This window comes from Corythoichthys intestinalis, chromosome 6, assembly GCF_030265065.1.
Source record: "Corythoichthys intestinalis isolate RoL2023-P3 chromosome 6, ASM3026506v1, whole genome shotgun sequence".
Classification (NCBI taxonomy): Eukaryota; Metazoa; Chordata; class Actinopteri; order Syngnathiformes; family Syngnathidae; genus Corythoichthys; species Corythoichthys intestinalis.
The window spans coordinates 47,117,610-47,135,954 of NC_080400.1; the positions used below are offsets into that span (position 1 = coordinate 47,117,610).

Below are 18,345 nucleotides of genomic sequence, written 5' to 3' on the forward strand. Positions count from 1 at the left end.
TAATCACTTTTATGAAAAGCTATTTTAAACACGAAAAACAGCAATAATATTTAACCATAGACTTCATAATGATATTGATGGGTCAGATTCGACTTTCACTATGCCACGCCTTCAAGTAGGGGGCCATCCCTCAATCCGCTTCAGTTATTCGCAGTCGGTCGCAGCGATACATGCAGCATACAAACAGGAAGGATTGTCTCGGGAGTGATTTGTTCGAGGATTCAATGTAATTATTGTATTTTTAGTTTTTTTTCACATGAATTTTCAACGTAAAAAGCTCTTTGTTGGAAGGCTGCCGCCACATTGTCTAACAGACTAGCATCATTCTTTGACATATTTACGTAAAATAAATGCCAACTGCCCGGTGTTTTGCTCTTTTAACAAAGAAGAGACTGTTATACGTTCACATCTATAAAGAATTCAGGGATTTAAGCATTTATTAACAAGAATTTTCAACGTAAAAAGCTCTTTGTTTTAAGGCTGCCGCCACATTGACTAACAGACTACCATCGAACTTCGACATACAGTATTTACGTAAAATAAATGCTAACTGCGCGATTTTTTTTTTTTTTTTTGCTCTTTACCAAGAATCGAGACTGTTTTACAACCATATCTAAAGGAATTTAAGCGTTTATTCACATGAATTTCCACCGGAAAAGCTCTGTTGACATATGGCGGCCGCCACATTGACTAACAGACTAGCATTGTACTTCGACATATTTACGTAAAACAAATGCTAACTGCACTTTTTTTTTTTGGTTTTGGTTGCTTTTTTGTTTTTAACCTAGAATCGAGACTGTTTTACGCCCATATCTATAAAGAATTCAGGGATTTAGGCATTTATTCACGAGATATTTTCAACGAAAAAAGCTCTTTTGTCTGTGATTCCACTCGGACAGCTTTGACGGCCACACCAACAATGCAGGCCTCCTATTAATCGGTCCCACGCACCGTCAATATCATTATGAAGTCTATGATTTAACATAATCCAGAAACAACATTACCTCATTCTCTCTCACTTCAGAAAAGAAGGATTCACCGATTGCCATACTTGTGCTTAAAGAGTATATGACACGAGAAAAAAAGTCTTAAATGGCATTATTATGTGAATTAGAATCATATTTTGAGACGATTCGACTATATACAACAATTTAGCAAAGCACAGATGACGAGAAATTAGTCTTTTAATCTGCCGGTTAGCCACGCCTACCATTATAGGGCTTTAGCGTCCCCAACAGGTGGATGACGTCAGCGGTAGACTGGGCTCATCGGTTTTACCCAGCCCATTGAGGGGGAATTATTCAGAACGAGGAAAACGCGACGAAGAGAGCCGCAAAATGTCATTGTTTCAGTCTCTCTACTCCAATATTTTTACAGGATATTCTTTTTATCCAAGTATTTTTCCCCAATAGCTATATAAATGGCTTGAGAAGGACCAGTCAGCCCGTCGAGGGGGAACTATTCACAACGAGGAAAACGCGACGAAGAGAGCGGCAAAATGTCATTGTTTCTGTCTCTTTACTTCAATATTTTTACAGGATATTCTTTTTATCCAAGTATTTTCCCCAATAGCTATATAAATGGCTTGAGAAGGACCAGTCAGCCCGTCGAGGGGGAACTATTCACAACGAGGAAAACGCGACGAAGAGAGCGGCAAAATGTCATTGTTTCTGTCTCTTTACTTCAGTACTTCTCAAATGGTGGGGCGCGCCCCCCCAGGGGGGCGCAGAGCGATGCCAGGGGGGGCGCGAGTGACCTCGGGGAACATGCTTTTTTTTTTTTTTTTTTTTGCCGTACTAGAATAAAGTGTACTTGCACATCCACTCCGTGGGTGGCAGTGGCGCTCTCATTTTCAAAGTGCGTGCAGTATTTTTGAAGTAAGCAAGAGCACACGGAAGAGACTCATGCAGAGCTGGACTCACGCAGCGACCCACTGTCTTCTTCGGCTCTCACGTGTCCGGCCGAGAAGTGCCGTTTTCGGCTTGGGATCGTCACGACCACCGCCCTCACCTACGGTTCTCCCTCGGCCGCCGAGAATGCGCTTTTTTCGGGCCGTTTGCCTTTGACTTTTAATATAGTGGGAAATGAGGAAAGACCACTGTTTACTGAGTCTAAAAATGATTATAGCGGAGAAGCCAAATCAGTTAAGACGCCACTTAAAGACATTAGACCTCAATCTCATTGACAAGCCGCTTGATTGTTTTTCAGCGAAAATGTGCCGAATATTGCCAATTGTCACAATCGTCCCGCTTTGTCAGTGTTATATCAGTAAACCAGTGAGCACTGTGGCGAATCAGCGAAAATAAAAACTTTCCTTCTGTCCAGAGACCTTTTTCCCCCCTTCTATTCAGTTTTGTTTTTTTTCGGTCAAATTTTTTGGCATGTTGTCCTGAAGAGTAAATGTTTCTAATCAATTTGAATTTGTTATTATTTACTGATTTTATTACATTTTATTTTTCAGTATCAAATGGTCAAAAATGTACCTTGAGTGTATTTTTACAGTTTGGATGTGACTTTTTTTTTTTTTTTTTTTTTTTTTTTTTTAACTTCAGGCAAATTGATGCGCATTAAGTCTTTTCTGTTACAAGCAACACAATGTTAAAAAAGTTATACTTTATTATAAGTTGATCTATGTTACTTTTTTTCTTTAATAGAAAAAAAAGGACAATGTTAGGCTGAGGCGTACTTATAATAGTAATATAGACGAATGATACTATTTACAGTGGCGGCAGAGAGTTGGGGGGGGCGCGAAACATTTACGTCTTCCTTGGGGGGGCGTAACAGAAAATAATTGAGAAGCACTGCTTTACTTCAATATTTTTACAGGATATTCTTTTTATCCAAGTATTTTCCCCAATTGCTAAATAAATGGCATGGTCATGACAAATAACAGTCTTGTGCTGGATGGAATATGAAATAATAAAAATGCATTTATTCAGGACGACATGGCAAAATTACTCCATAATGGTCAAAACTGTGGACTTCACCTTTACTGTCGCACCTCCCGAACGATATTTTATGACACCTAAATCGGACATATGTCATTTCCCTTCCCCGGCTTCGGAGAATGTAAACAAACCAGAAGGCGTGACAGCTAGCCGACATGCTAACCCGAACCGAGTGATGTTTCAAAGTCTTCGAAGCGGAAAATCACACATAACTATCCTGGATTATTTGACATGACGACCCGGTTGTCGATTGTCATCGCGGATCGGCAAACCGCCCGGCGGAGAGCAATTTACAGTTCGTTCCCCGGAGGAGGGTGGCTGGAGTTGTTGTGCAGCTAATGTGCTGCTGCTAATGAGCATTAGGAGAGCTTTTTACATGTCAATCAATGATCAAACGTAAGTAGTCCTTCATTTAAAGAAAGTTTGTAGTGTTTACTTTGTAATCGCTGTATTCGTATTTGACATAATACAAAACAAGATGTTTACTCACTTCTTCGTAAGTCCAATGGTCCCACAGTAAATATATCCACGGTGAATGGGAACCTTTTGAAACTCCAAAAAGGCGCATACGCCTCTCCCTCATTCAGAATGATTTTTCTGCAGCCGTTTGGCTGGCGTGATGCGAAAAATAAAGGTATTAATCCGCAAAATCAGCTGAATCCTTCTTCCTCATACACAACAGTACACTGTAGCGTGAAGAGGACGTCTTCTACCGTACACGTCACAGCGCCCTCCTCCTCAATGCAAGACCGAAGCCGGAAGTCACTCATTTTCATGGCGCGGGATTAAAAAAACTCAATAAAAATAGCGATCGCTTCCACACACATCCAAGCGGCCCATATCATTCAGGGGCATAAAATACCGCGTGTATTATGAAATAAACATGCTTTTTCGTGTCACAGGCACTTTAAATGGGAACAGGGGCACTTCAGGGGCCACTCAAATTCGAGGTGAGGCCAGTGCCCCTGTAGCCCCACCCCTAAAACCGCCACTGATACCTCAGGATTGTGTGGTTGATGAGCAAACCACGTATTTACCATGTTGGCCACTTTTTACAAGGACAGGACAATATTATATAGAATTTTTAAGAATCCAGTGTAATGCGCGTACTTTATGGTGACTCGTTTGTTTTGATTGAGGAAGGTGGATGAGAACCGTGACTGCAATTTCTTTTAATAGATGGTCAACACTTGGCCCACGTCTTGTACATATAACCATCCAGCAGGATTTTTGCAACAGTGGCCTCTAGTGTAGCAAATTAGTGGGGAAAAATCAGGAAGTTTATTTTGACGTTATGCCAAAAGAGCATTCCACTCGAATGAGTACAATTTCTATTATATGCGTATACATATACATCCCCCCTACTGATTAATACTATACCAGCCACAGTAAATTGATTATGGTATATTAGACAATTAGGCAACGGATAAACGACCGAAGTTTGTCGAAAAGGTAAACATTATTTACACGCACATAACGACGATAGTAGAGAGACTAATATTTAATCCAAGGTGATTGCAAGGGGTCATGCGTTTGTATCAGATCTGTTTTATTCAACAAGTCAATACATCAACCGCACTTCCTGATACACCTGTTTGTCAGGTAGTACTCATTTTGCTGCGCAACGGAGAAATTGAGTCACGCCGAACGAAAGAATGGAAGGACTTCTTCTAAAGCTTTGACGTGTTTCTTTTTCTTTTTTTTTTAAAGTTACATTTAGGCTACCGCGATCGGATGTTTTTGTAAATCCTAAAATGCATCGAGAGTGCCAAAGGAATAACTCACTCCACGTCGTGTTGCTGTTCAATTTGCTCGTTCTTTTTGGTGAGTAAACAGTTCACGGTTTTCAAGCGTGTCATCAACAAGTAACCGTGTTTTTTCTTCCCGTAACCACTGTTACGTTTAAATAATCAACACCATTTTCGAAAAATGTCGCTCATGTAAAGATTTAGCATACACAAGTATGTAAATAAACGACGAAACTACTCCTGTTGCCAAATCCAAATCCCCGTTGTTATCATTTAGATAACAATAAAACGTCTGTTATTTGAGATACAAAGCTGATTCATTTTTAAGTAAATGCCCAGCTGCTTCTCACTGCACTTTGGATGGACGGCGTTTAACACGTGAGCCTTCATACTGATCAGACTTCTGTAACGTTAGGGGGGAACGGGGTTGGTTGTCACAATTTTTATTTTCATCAATAACGTCCTATCAACACGTATTAGAAAATGCATGCTTGTATTACTGGGAAGCTTTCTCTCTCTCTCTCTCTCTCTCTCTCTCTCTCTCTCTCTCTCTCTCTCTCTCTCTCTCTCTCTCTCTCTCTCTCTCTCTCTCTCTCTCTCTCTCTCTCTCTCTGTTGGTTGTCACTTGTTATTTAAGTAGGATTTTCTTTAAAAATGATGACAAACTTCTGAATGCAATTTTATCGTTATTTTAAGGGAGCCGTGTGTAAGTTAAAAAATGCACTTCAATTATTAATTAAATAGCACTAGTATTTCAATAGACATTCATGAAAAATATTTTTTGCAAGTACAGTGGTATGAAAAGGTATCTGAACCTTTTGGAATTGCTCACATTTCTGTATAAAACTAACATCAAATGTGACCTGATCTTCGTGAAAATCACACAGATGAAAAAACAGTGTCAAACATTTATAGGTTTTCATATTTTAATAAGGATAGCATGAAAACAATGACAGAAGGGAAAAATAAGTTAATGAACCCTCTGCCAAAGGAGACTTAGAGAGCAATTGAAACCAATTTTTACCAAACAATTTAAGTCAGGTGTGTGCCTAATCACTGATAATTTGGTTTAAAGCTGCCCTGCCCACTATAAAACACACACCTGGTAAGAATTGTCGTGATGAGAAGCATTGTCTGATGTGCATCATGGCTCGGTCAAAAGAGCTGTCTGAAGACCTGCGATCAAGGATTGCTGATTTGTATAAAGCTGGGAATGGATACAAAACCATCTCTAAAAGTCTGGATGTTCATCAGTCGACAGTCAGAGAAATTGTCTACAAATTGAGAGAGATTGGCACTGTTGCTTTGCTCCCAAGGAGTGGCCATCCACCAAAGATGACGCCAAGAGTTCAGCGCAGAATACTCCGAGAGGTAAAACAGAACCCAAGAGTGTCTGCTAAAGACATAAATAACTGGCACAGTCCAATATTTCTGTGCACACATTAACTATATGTAAAACTATGGCCAAGAATTGTGTTCATGGGATGACTCCACAGAGGAAGCCACAGCTGTCTATAAAAAACATTGTTGCTCGTTTAATGTTTGCAAAAAGGCACTTGGACACGCTACAGAAGTTTTGGCAAAATATTTTATGGACTGATGAAACCAAAGTCGAATTTTTGGGGAGTAACACACAACGTCATGTGTGGAGGAAAAATGGAACAGCTCACCAACATCAACACATCATTCCCACCATGAAGAATGGTGGAGGGAGCATCATGATTTGGGGCTGTTTTGCTTACTCAGTGCCTGGACAACTTTCATTCATTAATGGAAGAATGAATTAAAAATTTTATCAGGATGTATTGCAGGAAAACCTGAGGCCGTCTGTCAGACAGTTGAAGCTAAAAAGAGGATGGATGCTGCAACAGGACAATGATCCAAAACACAGAAGTAAATTCACTTCAGAATGGTTTCAGAAGAACAAAATACATGTTCTGGAATGGCCAAATTAAATTCCAGACTTGAACCCATTTTAAATGCTGTGGCATGACCTAAAGATCGATCATGACAGACATCCCAGGAATCTGACTGAACTGCAGCAATGCTGCCAAAGGGGGGAGCCATAAACTATTAAATGTGATGGTTCACTTACTTATTTTTCCCCCTTCTGTCATTGTTTGTATACTATCCTCAATGAAATATGAAATTTAAATGTTTGGGTGGTTTTAGTTAAATCAGAAACTTTTTTCATCTGTGTGATTTTGACAAAGATCAGATCACATTTGATGATTTCATGCTGAAATGTGAGAAATTCCAAAAGGTTCAAATACTTTTTCATACCACTGTATTTTAAGGTAGCTGTATGTATATTAAAAAAGAAAAACTGTAATTATTAATTAAATGGCACTGGTATATCAATAGACATTACTAAACATTTTTTGCAAGTACATCCATCACGGTTCTCACTGATAAAGCCAAGATTTTTCTTTTTTAAATGTTAATTGTCAGCACGTAAAATTATTGTTTTGATTCTGTGTTTAGAACAGATGTCCCGCCCTCCACCAATCAGCCAATTACAAGATCAGTTCTGTGTCTGCATCTAGGTTGCCAGAGCTCAGTATTTTGTTAGGCTGCTACAACTTTTACAAACACTAAAGAGTCTTTTTGGATGATATCAATCCATTACCAAGTGAGATATTTCCTTGCCAGTGTGCTTATATGTTGAAAAAATTAGTTCCAAAAGTACCCCTCCATCATGGCGTTAGAAACTACTCTTTTATATTCGTGTAAACCTATTTCGCTAAAAATGCTAATTTATTTGTGCACCAACTAAACCCTGGTGCACTTCGAAACACTTATGTTTGAAGACTGTGTGTATGTAGCATGTACTTATTTAATTTTTGGCATTTAACAGATATGACCGGTAGATGCAAGCCAGTTGACGGGGGGTGGGGTAACCGGGTATGTTGTCCTGTATGTTGGCCCATAGGGGCCCCAGAATGACCCTTAATTTATTTTACATTACATTCACATATTTCTTTTTTATTTAAATCATTGTCCGATTAAATATTATGTTCTACTCGATATATACTTAAAAACGTTAGCATATTTAATATTTCAAATATATATTTTTCCTTTTTTTGCCCAACGCTTCCCCTCTGTCTTAGCAGAGAATGGTTTGATCCCGCTCTGGCGCACTCAAGGCTACACTACGTACAGTACGTGCCCTGAAGTAGGAAATTGAAATCTGTCATTGTTATAAACTCTAAACATGGCGAGTCGTCATAAATTGGGTGCGAAAAAAAGAAAAAAGAGACAAAGATCACAGAGGTGAACGAGAAAAAATTATGACTTTTTTAAAAAGGGGACAAGAAGCCTGAGAATTAGGGCTAGAGTTAGCTGTGATGGTGATGTGACGGTGATGTCAGTAAGTGCACAACAGCTGCTAACACTGTGAACGTTTACATTCGCGATCACCGTGACCAAAGCCCGATTCGAGTCTGCTACCGGTCGCTTGTAGCCTAATGAGCTGCGGTATAACAAGACATGCAGCTCGTGTTGAGCCGAGGAGAGAGAAGGTGATGGGAGATCAGGGATATATGTTAGTCTGTGAGGAGCAGGTGCATAGGGCTGAACAGACTCTGGTCCGGCGGCTGGATTTATCTTGGGTTTACAACCCACTGTGCATTATAGCAAACGCTAATACGAATCCATCACCGAAACAGCACAAACGATATACAATATCACAAAGCAGGCTTAACAACCTAGCCATGCTCTCCATTGAGCGTGAGCCTGCTCAAAAACTGGATTTCGCTGATGTTATGAATGACTTTACTCTAAAAAAATCTAGGCGCATCACTGTTTGAGGGCTTTATAACCACAGGGATGTGGAGGGGGCTGGCACACGATGTTTAGTTATACTGTTTTGTTGCCTAGCAGGCAGGCATAGCACTCTCAGTTGTATTGTATCGTAGCCTACATGGGACACTAGATGGAAATTGTTTGTTTATAATGTGTCACATCACATTACGATCTGTTAAATTTAACTGTCCATCTCAAATTGAATAATTTGAAAATTTACACTGTCATTGCTTGCAAAGCGTTAGAAGTACTGCGTATGTTGTCGTGACAAGCTGGTGGCAGGGGTGGGGTGCGGGGGCCCTATAATGGTCTCTTGTCCCCCGGCCCCCTGCAAGTCTGTTGACAGCCCTGGGTATATGTAAGCTGCCAGAATTAAAAATAAATACATCATTGAATAAATAAAAGTGACATTAAAACAGCTATAAATACAAAGGTAAAAAATGTTTTAAAGATAAATATAGACAAGTTTCCTGAGCGAAACATGGGCGGCACCGTCTTTGACATTTTCTGCTATGGACTTCCGGTTTAGACGGAACACTATGAATTGTGGTTGAAGTACAAAAAATTTTAAACTGTCAAATGAAACCAGGGGAAACCACGGAACCTACAAAAATGGATTCAGCACGACGTAGATTATACTCTGAGACTACCTGTGCTGTGCTTGGTTGTGTGAACTCGTGGAAGCACCTGTATATATGCTTGGAAGTAGAATGTTATGAGCACCATCCAGCTTCAAAGTGCCAGCATGGATTTACCTCGACATATGCCTTAAATTGAAACCAGCAGCAGACAACAAGTTAAGGATGTGCTTTAACCCCAGAGGATCCAACTAAAAGATTGCATGTTTGTTCTTATCACCTTGTTGAACGTTCGTGGAGAAAATTCTAACAAGTTGTGCAGCCTGTTAACATGGGGTGTAGATTGATTCACCGGCCACTTGAGTATCCAAAGTGAGGCTAAATTTACAAATAATATGCAGAAGGGCTGACACCCATTTCGCTGTTACAAGGAAATAGCATAAGCTAATTTTCATCTAGTTAGGTTATAGTTGTAGTATAATGAGATCATCGCACATGTACATATAAACACAAATAGTATGTAATTCTTTTTTATTGCAGCTATTGATTGCAATGATACTATTTGACAACATGATTCAATTTCTTGCTTTATTTTAAACAATTGGTGCATATGCAAAACACGTCAATAATTCACAATTTATGAAATTATTAGAAAAATCTTAACGAAGGTGGAGCATAAATCGAGCCTGCCATCATCAAGGTAGAATGCACATAGTCTTGATACGTCCATCAACATAAGTGTCGTGAGGCACTCCAGATTCCCCTGCCTAACAGCATTTTCCACCTGCAAACAAACGAACAAAAACGTGTAACACTTGAATTTATGCATCCACGGTTTAAAAGCCTGTGTATGACTTGTAGTAGATGAGTGTTTGTTTTCCATTTCTTTAACGTTGAAGCTAATGCAAAGCTAATGATGTCTCCGCTGAGAAGCAACACACACAGAATTGTAGTCAAATTGAACATAATTGTGCCTATTATTGCTTTGTGGTGGCACTGTCTTGGTTTCACATCTGCCTTCATGAACACAAAATTCCTATATTCATGTATAAGGACACGTTCAACTGGATGCTGTAGAGTTTTTCAGGTCCCTGATTGCGTTTCCATCCACTGCCATTAAATCAATAAAATACAAAACTTTTTTGGTTGTCTTAACAATAATATATTTATGTTTTTATTTTTGACCCTGGTCATTAAAGAAAGTATTGACTAATGCAAACACACTCTTAGCCATTTCTTCATGTTGTCCTCCCATGTCATGAATAGCAGATGAATGCGGCATTTCCAAATTGACTTTTTGAGGGCTCTTGATGAGTAATGCCACTCCAGCTCCACTGTTGTTTTGGTTAGAGAAAGTGTAAAACGAAAGTCGCGAGCAGAATTGCGGAAGTAAACCGGAAGTACCTTGGAAACTTGTCTATAGAAATAATACATTAATAAATGAAAGTAAAAAATTACTGTACTGTAAACATAAAAAAAAGATAAGATTCAAAAATTAAAAATAAATTTAAAGCAAATATTCACACAACATACACACATTCAGTCATCTGTTAGTGCTCAGACTATATGTCAAAATCATATTGGTCTGCATGGCAGTCGTCCCCGAAGGAAGTGTCTTATAAAGATGATGCACAAGAGAGCCCGCTAACAGTTTACTGAAGACAAGCAGACTAAGGACATGGATTACTGGAACCATGTCCTGTGTTCTTTTGAGACCAAGATTAACTTATTTGGAATAGATGGTGTCAAACGTGTGTGGCAGAAACTAGGTGAAGTATGCAAATAGCCTACAGTCAAGCATGGTGGTGGAAGTGTCATGGTCTAGGGCTGGGGGAAACATAAAAGCCAACTGCATCGTAGCATCCTGAAGCAGAGCACGATCCCCATCGTCCAGAAATTGGGCCACAGGCCAGTATTCCAACATGATAAAGATCCCAAACACAAATCCAAGATGACCATTGCCTTTATGAAGAGGCTAACGGTACAGGTGAAGGCTGGCCAAGCAGGTCCTTAGATCTAAACCTTATTAAACACCTCTGGGCTATCCCGAAATGGAATGTGGAGGAGTGTAAGGTCTCCAATATCTGCCAGCTCTATGATGTTGTCATGTAGGAGTGGAAGAGGATTGCTGTGGTAACCTGTGGAGCTCCGGTGAATGCCCAGGAGAGTGAAGTCAGTAATGAAAAATAGTGGCTGCCACACAAAATATTGACATTTTGGGATGTACTCACATTTGTTGCCCTAGACTTAGACATCAGTGGCTTTATTTCGGGTTATTTTGAGGGAGCAATACATTTATACAGTTAGGTAGGCATTAGGTAGGCTGACATTTTTTCATTGTGTCAGAGTTCTAACTTTAATGTTGTCCCATGAAAAGACATACTGTAATGAAAAGTGAGGGTGAGATATGCTAAAAGAAAATCAAAATTATTTATTTAAAACAAGAATTCTTAATCATTAGAATTAGAAAAATATTTGAAAAATATTTATTTGCTACTAACATTTGAATAATGCACAACAAAAAATAAGAAAATCAAAAACAAAATAGAAAAGACAACGTGGTAGCCGCGTTTATAACTGCACAAATAGGAAAAGATGAGAGAACATCTGAAGGTGGGAAAAGACTGTAGTGGGTGCTCTTCAACTCTAAGTGGCAACTAATAGCCGCACTGAACCAACACCTCCTCATTCACTGCTCGCGTCCACTCAAGATATGCACACTATCAAGGTTTTTGCTTGTACCAAAGCAATTTTCGGTCTCAGTACTATAATTTCGGTGACAAAACTGTTTCGCACCGAAACCACATTTTTGTCACATCTCCGTCAAACATTTTTGGCCACTAAATTTTCGACGCATCTGTATAAAACTCATGAACACACATTCAGAAACTATCCTCTCGTTTTCATCCCGCTTGTCCTTATGACTGTTGTGCTCTTCTTTGCAGCTCCTTCACTAATCTTCGCTATCACAGTGAGTTCACCAGCAGAGCTCCATGCATCCACAGGAGACACTGTCACACTGTCCTGCACTTTCACTTCCACAAGCCGACCCACCAGCAAAATGACTGTCGACTGGTCCTACAGACCCCAAACTGGAGGGCCGCCACAGACTGTGAGTGATGTCAGGTCAAATCACATTCATTATATATAGCCCTAAATCACAACAAATCTCTCAAAGGGCTTCATCAGCCCATGGTGACAAACACGAAAAACCCGAACAGGGAAAAGCAGGAAACCTTGGGAAGGGCCACTGATGGAGTAAAGGTCTTCTGTCCCTTACTAAACTAAAATCATTCAAGAATATATTGTGCTGTTCCACTGTAAGTGCAAATAGCTGCACCTAACCAACACATAGTTATTATTATAATTATTTTTTTGAATTAACATCCAGCCTGAATTATAACGTTCTTAATATGATTTGTTATACTGTAAGCATAACAGCTCTAGCATCTTCTGTGCTATCTGTGACACGCTTTGCATTCCGATAGTGATGGAGAGTTTGAGTGCTTCAGCGGTATGCAAAAACTTCAATCTTTACATGTACGGCAGCAGCACTGAACTTTTAGACTCAACTTGAAGTCGACAATTGTTGAATCAACATAAGTTTAGGCTTGTTGGATAGTGGAGACGGATCTTAAAGCTTAATCCTTTGATAGCACTAAACTTATTTGAACATACACTAAAGTAGGGATGTCCCGATCTCATATTTTTGAACCCGTGTCCGATTCACCTGATTTTGAGAATCTGCCGATACTGACTTCCGATCCGATACTAAAAAAAAAAGGTTTTTTTTGTGTTTTTTTTTTAACAAAAGTTCCAAACATGTTACAGTGCTGTACAGTACATGGAGTATAAAATGTATATATTTTTGTATATTTTGGCAATGCTATTGTATTTCTGGATTATTTTCTTACTTATTAGCTCTTAAAAAGTAAATATATACGTATGTGTGTATATGTATATGGCGGAAAACACTCGTGACTTGAAGTTCCGCTCTTAGACCCCCAATTTGTCCAAATTTAAAAGTTGTCTGATTTGCACGTGTGATACATCGTTGGAAAGCTTAAAATGTCAATTTTCTGGGGGAAGAAAATTTTTGAACAGGAGTGCATTTTGAAAAAAATAAAATAAAATAAAATAAAATAAACAACAAAACCCAAACTGGAGGTGAGAACACGCGAGAGTAGAATTAAAGACGCCATGATTTTAACGAGATATTATCACGTACTTACCTTGGTTCGATCCAAAAACTTCATATAGCATGTATCATTGAGTATCAAGACACAGATGTGAATGGCCACAGTTGGATTTTTTCAGGATTTTATGGGTGAAACCTGGTAATATAACAAGGGTCGCGATGCAGAAATCGCAGACGTCAAGGAGTAATCGGGATTTTCATTTTCATATATTTACCCTTTTAAACGTTTTTTTTTTTTTTTCAATTTTTCGTTGTTTGGATCTATTATTTATCATCTAAAATATTGGGGAGAATAAGACAGTAATGAAAAAAATACAATTAAGTGATGGTTATGAGGTAGATATCCGTGACTTTTTTAAAGACGCCAATTTTTTCATTGTGACGTAATTTGTTTAAAACTTTAAAATATGCGAGTAAATAATTTTTTAAAGTTGTTTTTTTTTTTGCGAAATATTAGACATCAATTAATGACTCTAAGCTAAAAATGATTGACATTTTGAATAATAAATATTATTACTTACCTTCTTTTTATGGCTGGGTTGAAACAAAAGCGGTTGCTCGACGTCTGTAAACGGGGGTTTTCAGGGTAAAACGGAAAAATTAAAAATAGTTCGGGGACTTAATGTGCCATGAATCTTCTATGGGAGCATATAGACGTATTGTTCTATCAGACACAAAAGTTCTTTTGGCTTAAAATACTGCAGTTTATTTTATAGAGGGGTGCGAGAGCAGAAACTGTTTTTCAGCCTTGTCTGTGTTTTCCGCCATATATATATATATGTATATATATATATGTATATATATATATATATATATGTGTGTGTGTGTATATATGTATATACTGTATATGTATGTATGTATGTATACAATGAAAAATACCATATGATACACTACGGTTCAAAGGTTTGGGGTCCCTTGAACCTCAAACTTTTGAACCGTAGTATATATATATATGACCTGAACGATATTGGAAAAAATTAACATTGTGAATATTGGAAAAAATTAACATTGTGATACATATTGTCAAGGTTCCATACTTACGTTTTGCATTGGTTGCACTGGTGCGTCTAACTTTTTTCTCGAGGTGCACCAGCACAAAATGTTGGCACACCCATTGTATCACCTTTAATGCTATACTTTTAATCACTCTCTGGAGCCTATCACAGCTAACTCCTGGCAGAAGACTGGGTACAACCTGAATAGGTTGCCAGCCAGTTGCTGGCACTGATAAACACAACCATTCAAGCACACACTCACACCTACAGACAAATTGGAGTGTTCAATAAGCATACCATGCACGGTTTTTTGGGATGTAGCAGGAAACCCGGAGAAAACCCATGCAGGCACAGGAAGAACATATAGACGCCACACACTAAGGCCGGAATTGGGAATGAACCGATCATCCTAGAACTGAGAGGTGGACGTGCCACCATGCCTTCACAATGTGAATTATTTTTAAACAAGAATAATGTTTAAAGATGCTTGTCTTTATTAAATGCTTCATTGAGTGAGTTCACTCAAATTTACTCACGTGGCCAAGAACAGCGTCTCGACAACGAAGATTGACTAAACGATGATTAACACATTTGTGCCTTTGATCGTAGAGCTACCGAGCCTTCGCTTGCCAGATCAAAGCAACAAACCTTCAATTATTGTGAAATTTAAGTGCCAAATGCAAGCTGCACTGTTAACCAAGAAAAGCAGCAGAAAGGAGGGTGAGAGACTGTACGAGCATGAAACAGAAAAATACAATATATATTTTTTCAAATTAAAAACCTGATCCTTTTCACTTGATTCCAATCCTCTGAAAAACGTTGCGAAAAACGGCCCGAATTCCGATCACTTGATCAGTGTGGGACATCGCTACACAAAAGCGTAGTGTGTAGAGAAAATAGAGTACAATATTACAAAGTTGAGTGTTGCAAATACCCCTGATGGTAGGAATGATAAACATTTGGAGTTCCATGCGTGGTGCTTGCATGTTCTCCCCGTTTTTGGATTGCTTCTCTGTTGGTTATTTGACGACTCCAATCTGTCCTGTATTGTGAATGTGAGTGCCAGTGGTTGTGGGTCTAAGGGGGCATTTACATGATGACGCTCAAACCACAGACATGATTTCATGCTTGCATATACTGTACATGGTTCCGTCTCAATTTGAACGATGTCGCAATTCCGAATGAGGATGATGTAGTATCCATGCCAGGCCTTAGGGGGCATTGCAGTTTTACAAGGCCAATGATGCACTTTTTGGACTACAACCTCCTCAGAGCGGAAGACTACATACCTGCCCACTCTAAGCAATGGCGTTAGTTTTTTTCTTTTTCTTCAAAAGGCACAACAACGCAAACATAAAACATATTTGAATAAAAAAATATTATTAAAAAAAATAAATAAATAAATGAAAGCGGACGTTCCGCCATATTTTCTGTTTTGAATGTTTAGTAGCAGTGACTAAGCATGCCAAAAGTGGTCGAGTGCTGACATCATCGCAGCACGAGTGTTCCATTAATATTAGGGCTGCAGCTATCGAATATTTTAGTAATCGAGTAATCGACTGAAAATTCTATCGATTAATCGACTAATCGGATAAAACAATATATTTTTAGGTGAAGAGCAATTATACATATACATGAGAAAACAAGACATTTCATCTAAACTTGAACCATTTTCAGTCAATCAATGTCTTTATTTTCGTTGTATATTGTTGAAAACAGCCAACAATTGCATCTCAGGTGTAACTAGAATTAAAAAAAAAAGACTAATTCACTGCTTTCACTCAAAAAACTTTTAGATCTTATTAATATATATATATATCTTACCTAAAAATGCTGTTACGCTTGATAACACACATCACTTAAAAGTTAGGATTTTTTTCCCACGTGTTTCAATTGAATTTCTCTTTGTGTCAAGCCATTTTTAAGTTCTAGTTAAGTTTTAAGTTGGTCTAAACTGTAAGTCCTGACAGGATTTTGAGTTTTTGCAGTGTTCAAAATAAATGTATGATACAGGCTGTATTGGAGCACATTAGGGACCAGTGCTACTTGGTGTTTTATCCAGCAATGACTACTGAGGTAAAATTTATAGTTAGCATGATTAAGTTTTTATTTTACACCCTCATCACTCCACAATGCTATGTTATGTTAAAGCCTGTATGTAAGACACGTTAGCCACGCATCGACAGTGGTCATAATTAATTGAAACCTAGCCCTCCGCAGGGCTAACGTTCCGTGAGCTAGTAGCGACAGCAACGTTAATCTTATTTATTAGCGCTTAGCGCTCTTTATTAGCGCTCTTTATTAGCCCTTAGCGCTGTACTGCTTTAAGATGGCGGCTGTTTACAAACGCTGCCCAGACGCGGCAGAGTCTGTCATTTCGCATCTAGTTCAACATACATGTGATCTCTATGAGACGCGCCAGACGCTGCCTGTTACCAATGTAGCATTGTGCGGGCTAGTATTTAGCAACGTCGGCGTCGTTTGTGGCGGCTGTCGGCTGCGGTAAGTTTTTTTTTTTTTTTCCCCCTTCTTCCTCTCCGCACGTGACAGCGCGTTGTCCCGCATTAAAAGTAGTCCTAGCAAAACGTGATGCTTAGAGCTGTCAAAATAAACGATTACTCGAGGTGAATAAAATTACTCGGATCAGTTTTTAAACTCGAGTTACTCGAGTTGCTCGAGTACTCGTTTCAGCTCTAATTAATATGGTTGCAGAGCAAGCCCTGCAATCGAATCATTCTACTTTGGAGGCCAGAATCAAAAGTTTGTGTGTTCGCCTTCCGTTTTCGCCATAACCGTGTAAAGGTGAGGCATTCCGCAACACAAACGTTGCGTTTTGGTGTCGCAGCGTCACCATGTAAACGACCCTTAAATGTACCCTATGATCCAGTCCTGAGTGTCCCCACCCATCACCAAGAGTCAGCTTGGACATGTCTCAACTCACCTGTGACCCAATTTAGAATCTATAAAGCCATCCTTTTTATACTACTTAAACCTTTTAATAGAACTGAAGAGCTGGAGCTTTTCCCAGATGAACTATTTACGACAATGTGTTTTTGGAACGTGAAAGGAAATTGGATGCCAAAATGTTACATTGTGTTTTGTGTGAAGATCAACGTTTACCTTGCTTTGTTTTTTTTCCTTTTCTCTACATTATATTTCCACTCTTGTGTTTTTAATCTTGATATTGGACCACTGGTATTCCCTGTGACTGCTGTTATTGGCGATATCAAGAAGTCAAACTGATTTAATCTCTGTCTAATGGCTGTGCTAAGATTGACACATTACTTTAAGTAAATATATTGCTATGCAAACTAGGGGTGTGACAAAATATCGAAATGGTGATATATCGTGATACTTTGTGTCCCAAAAGGTTATTGGTATGCTCCTGCCACGAATCGATATACATCATATATCATTTTAAAACTGTGTCAATGTTTTTTTAAAAAAAAAAAAAATGGAACCAACAAGTGGCTACGAAAATCTTATAGTCTCTCTGTTAACTCTATGGCTGCCATTGACGGCCCTAGACGCCCAATCCATTTAAACTGGGAGGGGCCAGAGACCAGAGCATTTGCAGCCAGTCTTCTGATTTTCGGGGCATTTACAGGTCACCTCCTGGTGAATTTGAGTCACTGCCTATTCATTTGGGGAAATTCCTGGGTCACTTCCTGTTCAGTAACCCAATATCAAGAGTAAGTGACCTATAAATGCCCCAAATTCAACAGAAAGTGACTGGAAATCAACAGCAAATTATCTGGAATGCTCCCGAATTAAACTCATTGCTTGCCATTTGACATACACGTCCAAACCGTTTAGCGTTGGATAGATGGCAGCCACCCTCCCAGTTCAAATGGAATAGATGTCTACTAGTGATGAATTTACAGGAGAAGGATGAAAATAGCTTGTTTTTCTGTTTATTAGTTGTTTTTTTAGAATATCCCAGAATCATTTCCTGACCAATGTATTGGTAACAATTATATCACCATATCGTGATTTCATCATGCCCCTTGTATCGCAAATCATATCGTATTATTGTCAGGTGCCAAGAGGTTCCCACTCCTAATGCAAACAAGT

General features: G+C 38.9%; 1 protein-coding gene across 1 annotated transcript in view; it reads left to right on the forward strand.

The window, feature by feature from the left end:
* The first annotated feature begins 4,499 nt into the window (after positions 1–4,499).
* Positions 4,500–18,345, forward strand: part of mpzl3 (myelin protein zero-like 3) — a 40,108-nt gene continuing 26,262 nt past the window's right edge. Inside the window, exons 1-2 of the mRNA XM_057839930.1 lie at positions 4,500–4,772; positions 12,024–12,190. Of these exons, the coding sequence (XP_057695913.1) occupies positions 4,703–4,772; positions 12,024–12,190 (237 nt within the window). The 5' untranslated portion in view covers positions 4,500–4,702. The remainder of the gene's footprint in view (positions 4,773–12,023; positions 12,191–18,345) is intronic.